The 11257-nt window shown below is 38.0% G+C and overlaps 3 protein-coding genes across 3 annotated transcripts; 1 reads left to right on the top strand and 2 right to left on the bottom strand.

The window, feature by feature from the left end:
* Nucleotides 1-562: 562 nt before the first annotated feature.
* On the top strand, nt 563-2518 carry LOC107792612 (protein PLANT CADMIUM RESISTANCE 9-like). Its single transcript, XM_016614847.2, has 4 exons — nt 563-799; nt 912-983; nt 1501-1710; nt 2136-2518. Exons 1-4 carry the CDS (start codon nt 715-717, stop codon nt 2213-2215), a joined length of 447 nt encoding a protein of 148 aa, XP_016470333.1. The 5' UTR covers nt 563-714; the 3' UTR covers nt 2216-2518.
* A 1621-nt stretch (nt 2519-4139) lies between these two features.
* On the bottom strand, nt 4140-8664 carry LOC142178001 (uncharacterized). The gene is made up of 2 exons (XM_075247314.1): nt 8581-8664; nt 4140-4955 (listed from the first exon to the last, which is right to left on the bottom strand). Exons 1-2 carry the CDS (start codon nt 8662-8664, stop codon nt 4140-4142), a joined length of 900 nt encoding a protein of 299 aa, XP_075103415.1.
* Nucleotides 8665-9243: 579 nt separating this feature from the next.
* On the bottom strand, nt 9244-9675 carry LOC142178002 (uncharacterized). The gene has a single exon (XM_075247315.1). It carries the CDS (start codon nt 9673-9675, stop codon nt 9244-9246), a length of 432 nt encoding a protein of 143 aa, XP_075103416.1.
* Between the last annotated feature and the right edge of the window lie 1582 nt (nt 9676-11257).

An 11257-nucleotide genomic window follows, 5' to 3' on the forward strand; every position in this document is an offset into this window, starting at 1 on the left:
TATATATATATATATATATATATTTTTTTTCTTTTTTCTTTTTTCTTTTTTCTGATATGTTATATATGACTAGAACAAAAGAAGAAAATTCTTATTTGATAAGTAAACAATTCATAAGAGAATAATACACATTAAAGTTTGATAAGAGTTGGCGGGTGGGGCTAACCTATATTTTCAATATCTTAGCCCAGCCCATTTCAGCCTAGCCCAAATAAGTCCAACCCGTCCATTTGACACCCCTAAGTTTTTTATTTTTATTTTTTCCGAAGGAGCCGTTGAACTATAGATTTATATATAAAGAAGAATTAACCTTCATTTGGAGAAACGAAATATCCTAGAAAATGTGAAGCTTTCGTGTGTCACTATGATTTTGAAGGTAGTCATTAAATTATTATAGTCAAATCGGATATTCATTAAATCATAGATAATAAAATAAACTAGTGAGGTCATTCATATATTTGCCTAAGTCCAAAAAAACAAGAATTGAATATTAGAGAGATATATTCATGAAATTTCCTGGAAAAATTATAATGTGCAAAATCTTTATATTATCCAGTATCCTGAAAGTATAAAAGGGTCCCTAACTAAGTTTTAGGAATATCTCAATCTTTATTTTTCAATCTCCTATATATCTGCAATAACCAGAAAAAAAGCCTACTTTTCTCCCGAAATAAAAAGAAAAAAGAAAAGAAGAAGAAGAAGAAGAAGAAAAATATGACTGCAAACAAGAATGAATATGACAAATCTGAAGGCCAGTGGACAACAAATCTCTTCGATTGTTGGGATGATAGTTCTCTTTGTAATTACTCTGATAAACTCTTCTTTTGGTGGAAGAATACTTTTTTTCTTTTACTAATTATTTTTCTAGCCTTAAATCTTTTTAACTTTTTTGTAATTTTATCTTTTTGAAGGTGTGAAGACTTGCTTTTGTCCATGTGTTACCACAGGAGAGGTTGTTGAGATACTTGATCAAGGGGCTACATGTAAGAAAACTTTTAAACATTTAATAACAGGTTTCCTTATTAAACCAAGAATTTTCAATTTAATTAACACCAAATAAAGTTTTACCTGTAATATCACACTATAACATATTACCAATGAATGTGGTGGAATGGATAAGATCATTTTACTCTTAATCAATGGTCTCGGGATCCCTAGTAGGAAGCGCTTCCTCCTTTAATAATAATTTCTGCCAGGGGCGAAGTTAGGACGGCGGAAAGGGTTCATCTGAATCCTCTTCGTAGAAAAATTAACTGTATATGTAAGGTCATAATTATTTTTTATGCATAAATAATAGATGTTGAATACCCTTAGCATGTTTGTATGTTTATTCTTTAATATTTCGAATCTCCTTATGGTAAAAATTCAGGCTCCATAACTGGTTCCTATATGCATCATGAATCTGAATTAGTCGGGCCAGTGAGTACCAGAAATAACCATATGCTTATAAAAAAGCTAACACATTATGCTTAACTATAGTGCCACTTACATGAACGACAGCTAAAGGAGATGCTTGTCTTCTTGCTTATGCTATGGGTTCCATTCACTGTGGATGGATTTATGGAAGAAAATATCGAAGAAAATTGAGAGAACTTTTCAAATTACCAGAGACTCCATACTCGGACACTTTGATTAGTTGCTGCTGCTGCGTTTGTGGTATTTGTCAAGAGTACAGGGAACTTCAAAATCGCGGCGTCGATCCATCCCTAGGTAAAAACTAAAAACTAAGGATTCAAGTTATAAACACAGACTAGTTTTAAAGACTTTTAACATTATCAGTATAGTTTAACGTATGATAACAAGCTATCATCATTTTATAAGGTTGAAGGGGACCTTTGAAACAAGTAAAGTTGTCTCCATATGACTTATATGTCACGGGTTCGACCATGAGAGCAGCTACTAATGTTTGTATTAGGGTAGACTGTCTCACACTGCCTTTCCCTGAACCCTACATAAACGTGTAATACTTTGTGCACCGAGCTGCTCCTTTATTTTCCATCATTTTATAAGGTTATCAACTAATGTTTAACAAAGAGACTTATTTATAATTACTTTATAAGTAATCTGATTGTGTAATTTTTTTTATAATTATTTTATAAGTAATCTGATTGTGTAAATATTTTTTATAACATCAGGATGGGAAGGTAATGTGGAGAAATGGAAACGAGAAGGAGTAACTGTGCCACCAATTCCTACATTTACCATGGGTCGTTAGGCTCTTTTATCTGGAGTGCAGTGTGCTTGTTTGTGCTATGAGTTTTCGTTTTCTTTCTTTGATATATACCTTCCAATTGGAGCAAATGTAGAATGGTGTTGTTGCTACAATATTTGCTTGATTGTATTTGGTAGGTGTAGTGACGGAGCCATAATTCTCGCTAAGGGGCGTCCAAATATAAAAAAGTAAAAACACGATGAAATCAATTGACACTCATTGAACAAGGGTGCTTCCGCAACTGATAGTGTGTACTGTTTAACTATGTAATTATTACATTAATTAATAAATTTGTTTGTTGAATGATGATACTAGTAATTATTCAATTAGTGTTGTTACGTATACCTTCCCTCAGTCCATTTTGTTATGTACTTTTGAAACTTGTTGTGGTATTAGGGAAAGTAAGGAGGAAGAAAAAAATACAGTAATTTTTTAGAACATGCGCTGCGGAAGCAACTATACAATATAGGCATCACATACATGTAAACTAGACAATGATATCATTACGAGATTGGAAGCACTAACCTCTTGAAATAATAGTATATCCCAACAATATCCCACTTAGACTCATAACCATGCGTCTACAACTCTAATACCCATTCTTTCTACCTGTTTATCAAAAGTCTGCACCACTATTGTCACAATAAAGTACAATCGGTGCTTGAACCGAAGGAACTATATTAAGCTCTTTTAGAAAGTTCCCAGGCCAAACAACCTCTTTAGCTGCCTCAGATGCAACCACATATTCGGCTTCCATGGTGGAATCAACAACACATGATTGCTTGATACTCCTCCAACTTATGGCTCCACCACCTAAGGTAAAAATATATCCTGAGGTAAATTTTCTAGAATCTCTATCTAACTAAAAATCTGAATCAGTATAGCCAATGGGTGCAAGATCACCTGAGTGATAAACCGACATATAATCCCTAGTCCTTTTCAAGTATTTGATTATATGTTTAACGTCAGTCCAGTATTCTCATCCAGGGTTAGACTGAAATCTACTAACCATGCCAACAGCATAGCATATATCAGGTCTAGTACATAGCATATCATATATGAGATTCCCTACAACAGAAGCATAAGGGACCGCCTTCATCTTTTCTATCTCATCAGTCGTTTTTGGGGACTGATCTTTTGACAGAGAGATTCCATGTCTAAAAGGGAGAAAGCCTTTCGTGGAATCTTGCATGCTAAATCTGGTGAGAATAGTATCAATATAAAGTGCTTGGGATAAGCCTAATATCCTTCGCTTGCGATCTCGCATAAGCTTGATCCCAAGGATGTGTGCCGCTTGTCCCAAGTCCTTCATATCAAAACGCGAGGACAACTATTCCTTTACTAAATTCAACATGCTCACATTATTTCCTATGAGCAAAATATCATCCACGTACAAAATAAAAAATGTAACTTTATCTCCATCCCACTTCTTATAGACACAAGACTCATTTTCACATTGATCAAAATCGAAGGTTTTAATCGATGTGTCAAAACAAGTATTCCATGCTCTAGAAGCTTGTTTCAATCCATAATTGGATTTCTTTAATTTACACAACATGTGCTCATTGCCACTTTTTATGAAACCAACTAGTTGTGCCATATAGATGCACTCATCAAGACTTCCATTAAGAAAAGTCGTCTTGACATCCATTTGCCAAATCTCATAATCGTAATGAGCAGCAATGGATAAGAGAATCCTAATGGATTTAAGCATGGCTACTGGTGAAAAAGTTTCCTCATAATCGATCCCTTCAGTAAACACTTTTGCAACAAGCCTAGCTTTAAAAGTTTGTACTTTTCCATCCAGTCCTCTCTTTTTCTTATAGATTCATCTACAACCAATGGGTTTGACTCCAGTAGGTGGTTCTATAAGATCCCAGACTTGATTGGAGTACATGGACTCCATTTCAGATTTCATAGCAACAACTCATTTATCAGCATCTGTATCATGTAGTGCTTCGTCGTAATTAAGAGATTCTACATTAGTCTCTTCAGGGATTCTATCATAAAATTCTCTCAAGAGCGCAAACCGGAGAGGTGTTTTAATAATTCTCCCACTACGACTAGTCACTCCAGGTGCAGTCTGATATTTTTGTTGAATCACAACATCATTTTCTGGAATTGAAGCCTCAATGTTATCTTCCACACCTTGCGGTGCTGGGATATCATTAACTTCTTCTTGGAGTGCAGGCAGCAGAACAATTTCAAGTTGCACAATAATCCGAGGTTGCTCAACATTACTCCCACTACTTTGGGATAATGTGATGTCAGGTAATTGCTCTTGTGCATTCTGCTGCCTATTGACATTTCTCCCACTACGATAATGCAGTGGTATGTCAATACTGGCTTTCGGGATACGTTTCAGAGATGAGTCATTAGTTACTCCATTACTTAATTCCTGTAAAACTAGTTTACTTCTAGGAATATGGTTTATTAAATAGTCCTCTTCTAAAAATATGGCATTTGTCTTAACAATTACCTTCTTTTCTTTGGGACAATAAAATAAATTGCCTTTAGTTCCTTTTGGATATCCAATAAAAATGCATACTTCTGTCCTCGATTCAAATTTATCTGTTTTCCCTTTCAGCACATATGCTGGACAACCCCAAACCCGAATGTGCCGTAAACTTGGCTTGCACCCAGTCCACAATTCTGCTGGAGTTGAAGGTACTGACTTTGAAGGAACCAAAGGAAGGTACTGACTTTGCTGCTGGATTTGAAGGTACTGACTTTGCTGGAGTTTCTAAAGCACATCCCCAAAAGGAAGAAGGCAAATCGGAATAACTTAACATTGATCTAACCATTTCCATAAGGGTTCTATTTCTTCTTTCTGCCACACCATTTTGTTGTGGTGTTCCTGGAGCAGATAATTGAGATGTCATTCCACAATCTGATAAGTATTTAATGAATTCTGCAGAAAGGTATTCACCACCACGATCAGATCGCAATGTTTTGATATGTTTATCATGTCGTTTCTTCGTTTCTGTGACGACCCGACCGGTCGTCTTGAGATTTGTAGTCTCGTTTCCCCATTTTCTTCTTCTATTGTGTCCTACAATTGTTATATGACATACCGGGTTAGTTGGTTCAGGTCCGAAGTGAATTCAGAGTGAATTGAGACACATAGTCTCTTAATTGAAATCTTAAGCTGGAAAAATCGACCGGATATCGACTTATGTGTAAACGACCTCGAATTGAAATTTTAATGGTTTCATTATCTCCGTTGGGTGATTCTGGACTTAGGAGCGTGTCCGGATTGTGATTTGGAGGTCGAGAGTCAAATTGGGCTTGAAATGGCGAAAGTCGAATTTTTGGGAAGTTTGACCGGGGTTATTTTTTTGATATCGAGGTCGGATTCTGATTCCAAAAGTTGCAGTAGGTTTGTGGGGACATTTGTGACTTGTGTGCAAAATTTGAGGTCAATCGGACGTAATTTGTTAGGTTTCGGCGTTGTTTGTAGAATTTGGAAATTTTGAAGTTCATTAGGCTTGAATCTGTGTGTAATTTGTGTTTTGATATTGTTTGAGGTCATTTGAGGATTTGACTAAGTTCGTATGATATTTTTGGACTTGATGGTATGTTTGGTTGAAGTCCCGGGGGGCCTCGAGTGAGTTTCGGGTGGTTAACGAATCAGTTTTGGACCTTGGTTGATGGCTGATGTCTGCTGCTGTGTTTTTCTGGTTTCCTCTTACGCGTTCATGAGAGGAGCCTCGCGTTCGTGAAGGTGTGTTTTGTGTGTTCATCGTGAACGTGGGAGTGGTGTCACGTTCGCGAAGAGGAGTGAGGCAGCTGGGGACCCCCCTAACCTTTTGGTCTACGCATTCGCGAGGCATGGGTTGCGTTCGTGGAGGTCGGAGTTGGTAAAGCATTGCATTTGCGAAGCGTTGGTCGCGTTCGCAAAGAGTTAAACTAAGAGGAAGTCAAATTGGTCTACGCGAGCGCGAGAGGACGGTCGCGTTCGCGAATAAGGAAATCTGGGGAACAATATTTAATTTCAAAAACGAGGGTTTGAACCCATTCTTTATATTTTGAGCTAGAGACCAAGGATTTGGGCGATTCTTGAAGGAATTTTCGTGGAGTTGATTGGGGTAAGTGATTCTTACTTTGTTTTGGCTAAATTCCATGATTATATCTTTAATTCCATCATCTAATTTGTGATTTGGGGTGGAAATTTGGGGAAAAGGAGGAAGTGTTCTTGAGTTAGATTTTTGAGGTTTTGAATGTGATTTTATTATCGGATTTGAGTAAATTTGGTATGGTTAGATTCGTGAGTAAATGGACTTTCAGGTTTTTGTGACTTTTGTTGGATTTCGACACGTGGGCCCGGGGGCCGGTTTGAGCCAATTTCGGATTTTGGCTTATAATTTCGTATTTTCTTATGGAATTGATTCCTTTAGCCTATATTAATTGTATTGTACTGCTTGTGGCTAGATTCGCGATGTTTGGAGGCTGATTCTATAGGCAAAGGCACCTTGAAGTAGAGTTTTGCGCGGTTTGAGGTAAATAACAGTTTTAAATCTGGTCCTGAGGGTATGAAATCCCAGATTATTGTATTATGTGAGTATTTTAGATGTGACATACATGCTAGGTGACGGTTGTATGGCGTGCACCGTGGGAATTGGGACTTGGTCCATTCCATGAAACTGGAAAGTTGAATAAACTTGTTGTTAGCTATGTTCCCTTTGTGTGCTATAGAAATTTGACGGTGAATCATGCTAGAAATCATGCTTAGGCTATTTGTTGGTGCTATAAAGACCTCAGTTGTCGTGATACCTGTTGAACCTTCCTGCTTATTGTTACTTGTACTCAGTCGTAGTATTACTTGCATATCATACCCCAGTCTCTGTTATTACCTGCCGATACATTATATCATTCTATTTTGGGCTGATTCTCCTTTATTACTGAGGGCCATGAGACTAGAGAGGCTGATGACTGAGTGAGGCCGAGGGCCTGGTTGTGAGGTATTGATACCATAGCACGTGAGTTGTCCGTGCGGATCTTGATATGATACTATAGCACGTGAGTTGTCCGTGAAGCATGTGAGTTATCCGTGCGGATCCACATATTGATACTATAGTATGTGAGTTGTCCGTGCAGCACGTGAGTTGTCCGTGCGAATTATAGCGCTTGGGCTCTAGGAGCCCCTCCGGAGTATGTACACCCCCAGTGAGCGCAGGTACCTATTGAGTGTGGGTATTGAGGGCTGAGAGCCGAGTGTTGATCTATTGAGAGAGCCTGAGGGACTGTTGCCCTGAGAGGTTGCACTTGTTTCATTTGTTGGTGCACTTAGATGATTTATGTCATTGTTCTGAAGCTTCTGGAAAATATCGTATCTGGTTTTACCTGAATTGGGTAATATGTAACTCACTTGACTTAAATTTGCCGGAATTGAAACATGTCTACTTTCATTGCTGAAATTACTGAAATGAACTGTATTTGTATAGCTCGTCACTACCTTTCAGTTCCTTAATTATTATTGTTACTTACTGAGTTGGTTGTACTCACGCTACACCCTGCACTTCGTGTGCAGATCCAGGTGTTTCTGGTCACGGAGGACGTTGATCTCGTGTGTGATTGAGCATCGGAGATTCACGAGGTAGCTGCCGGTATTCGCAGTCCTTGTCTCTCCTTCCTTGTTATCTTTTCTTTCTGTATTGGTATTTTGGACACAGACTCTTGTAGACACTGTTTCTTAGACTGGTTGTTTAGATGCTCATGACTTGGTGATACCCGATGTTTGGGGCTATTTTTCCGCACGGTACTTTGAGTTTAACTCCTATTTTTACGAAAACTCTGTCATGTAAAAGCTTTTGACTTATCTTTTGTGAAACATTGGAAGTATTTTTGAGAGTCGTCTTGCCTAGTACCATCGATAGGCATCATCACGACAGGTTAGGATTTTGGGTCGTGATAGTTTCCGTCTTAAATTCTTTGAATTTCTCAAAGCATTCAGACTTACAGCGCAACAGATAAATGTATTCATATTTTGAGTAATCGTATGTGAAAGTCACAAAATACTCAAAACCACCTCTTGCTTGTATATTCATAGGGCCACACGAATCAGAGTGAATTAATTCTAACTTATTGCTGGCTCTATTTTCTTTTGAGGGAAAATGTCTCTTGGTCATTTTACCTTCTAAACAGGATTCGCATGTTGGCAGTGCCTCTACTTTCAATAAACTCAAAGGTCCATCAGAAACCAATCTCGAAATCCTATTTAGATTTATATGACCTAGACGTAAGTGCCATATATAAGTTTGGCTCAATTCAGAAATTGGTTTTCTTTTATGTGGTAGATTAATGTTATTTAATTCTTTTGGTTATTGTAGCACATGAGGAGATATATCAAGAATAAAAAGGTCATGTACTCTAGCAACAGTGCAGATAAAACGTTTATTAAACTTAATAACAACAAAGTTATTAGCAAAATAAACATTATAACCAGCATCCATTATTTTCGAAACCGAAATCAAATTCCTTCTAATAGAAGGTACATAGAGAACATCTTTCAAAACTATTACTACTGAACGAAACTCTAATATCGCCTAATGCTAAAGCTGGTGTTGGCTCGCCATTGGCTCTAAAAATGCAAACTTCATTCTTACTTAGCCATCGCGTTTCCTGAAACCCCTGCAAAATAGTGCATATATGATTAGTGGCTCCTGAAACTACACACCAAAACATGGTAGAGACATCCGCTAAGCATGTTTCAACGATATTTAAATTTGAATTACCTTACTTATTCAACTTTGCCAGATAGGCATGGCATTGATTTTTAGATGCCCAGGTTGCTTGCAATGATAACACTTTCCTTTGGGCTTTTTCACACCAGCCGCACCTCCAGGTACCAAAACCTTTTGAGCCTTCTTCTTTTTCTGACCGCCTTTCGACTTAGAAACCGAAGCCTTCTCAACATTCAGTTCCACAACTGGAGCTTGTTATTTGATGATAGATTCTGCCGCTTGCAGCTCATTCAACAATTTTGCCAGTGACAAATCCATTTTGTTCATATTATAGTTCAAGCGAAATTGTTAAAAACTGTCAGGCAGAGTCTGCAGGACCATCTCAACTTGAGATTCCTTATCAATCACAGCTCCAAGGACCTCCAGTTCATTAAGAAGACCCATCATCTTCATAACATGGTCCCTGACTGATGATCCTTCAGCCATTTTGGTGTTCAAAAGGGCTTTCATGGCTATCTGCTTAGCCGCACGATTTTTCTCACTGAACATCTCTTTGAGACTTTCGAGCATGTCATAAGCAGACCCAATAGACTGATGTTGATGTTGAAAAACATTCACCATAGAGGCAGGCATGTAACATCGCGCCATCTCATCAGCCTTGACCCATTTGTCATAGGCTTTAACCTGATCATCAGTAGCATCTTCATCAGGTTTTTCTGGGTACTCCTCAGTGGTTACAAATTTGTAACCTTCAGCGGTTAGGACAATATCAAGGTTCATTTTCCAATCAACATAATTCGGTCCTTCTAACTTGTTTTGGTTCAAAATTAAGGTAAGTGGGTTGAATGAAGAAATGGTTAATCTGAGAGATATTCACATTAAATAGATCATTAGTTATGTATTTAGAATAATTAAATTTAAAATAGCACATTACACATATGTAACGACTAGACCGGTTGTTTTGAGCATTTACACTTCGCTCAATGTTTTGAGGGCATGAGTAACTCTGTATGATGTATTATGACTTATGTGAATCGTCGGTTTTGATTTTCAGGTTATTCGGAATTTGATTTGAAAGAATGATTCTCAGCTAGAAGCTTTAAATTTGAAACAGTTGACCAAATTTGACTTTTTGTGAATTTGAACCCGGAACGGAGTCTTGATGGTTCTATTAGCTCCGTTGCGTGATTTTGGACTTAGGAGCGCGTCCGAATTGTGATTTGGAGGTCCATAGTGGAATTTGACTTGAAATGCGAAAGTTGGATTTTTGGAAAGTTTGATCGGGAGTGGATTTTTTGATATCGGATTCAGATTGTGATTCTGAGAATTGGAATAGCTTCGTTATGTTATTTGGGACTTGTGCACAAAATTTGAGTCAATCAAACGTGATTTGATAGGTTTCGGCATCGGTTGTGGAAGTTTGAAGTTTTAAAGTTCATAGATTTTGATTTGAGGTGCAATTCGTCGTTTCGATGTTGTTATGCGTGATTTGAGGCCTCGAGTAGGTCCGTATTATGTTACGAGACTTGTTGGTATGTTTCAACGAGGTCCCGAGGGCTCGGGCGTGTTTCAAATTGATTTCAGATCATTTTCTTCAATGTTGCTATTGCTGGTTCTGGTGTGACCGCACCTGTGGCTGGTTTGCACAGGTGCGATGGCCGCTGAAGCGAGAAGAGGCTGGGTGTCACGACCCAAAACCTAATCTGCCATGATAGCGCCTATCGTGATACTAGGCAAGCCGACCTTTCCAAAACACTTTCAAAGTTTAACAGAAATGAATTAAGACATTTAAAATAACCGGAGTCTTTCATAAAAATGGGGGTAAAACCCACATAAAACATAAGTGCGGAAAAATAGCCCGATATCAGAGTGTCACTGAATTATGAGCATCTAGATATCAAGCCTAATACAAACAGTGTCTGAGTATCAATACTGAAAAGAAAGAAAATATAGAAGGAGAGACAAGGTCTGCGGACGCCAGCAGATACCTCGTAGTCTCCGGTACTCGATCGCGCACGAACTCAACGACCTCTGTGATCAAACACACATAGATCTGCACATGAAGTGCAGGGTGTAGCATGAGTACAACCAACTCAGCAAGTAACATAAATTAATAAAGAACTGAAAAGGTAGTGACGAGCGATACAAATACAGTTCATTTTCAATAGTTCCAGCAAAGAATAGACATGCTTTCAAATCCGGTAGTTCAAGTCAAATCAGTTTATACAGTTACAGTACAGGTAATTTGGATATAGAATCTTTCAGAAATTTCACAACAATGACAGATAACAACTAAGTGCATCAACAAATGAAAAACAAGTACAGCCTCTCAGGGCAATAGAGACCCAACTCGTCACAACAG

This window comes from Nicotiana tabacum, chromosome 24 (genome assembly GCF_000715075.1).
Source record: "Nicotiana tabacum cultivar K326 chromosome 24, ASM71507v2, whole genome shotgun sequence".
Classification (NCBI taxonomy): domain Eukaryota; kingdom Viridiplantae; phylum Streptophyta; class Magnoliopsida; order Solanales; family Solanaceae; genus Nicotiana; species Nicotiana tabacum.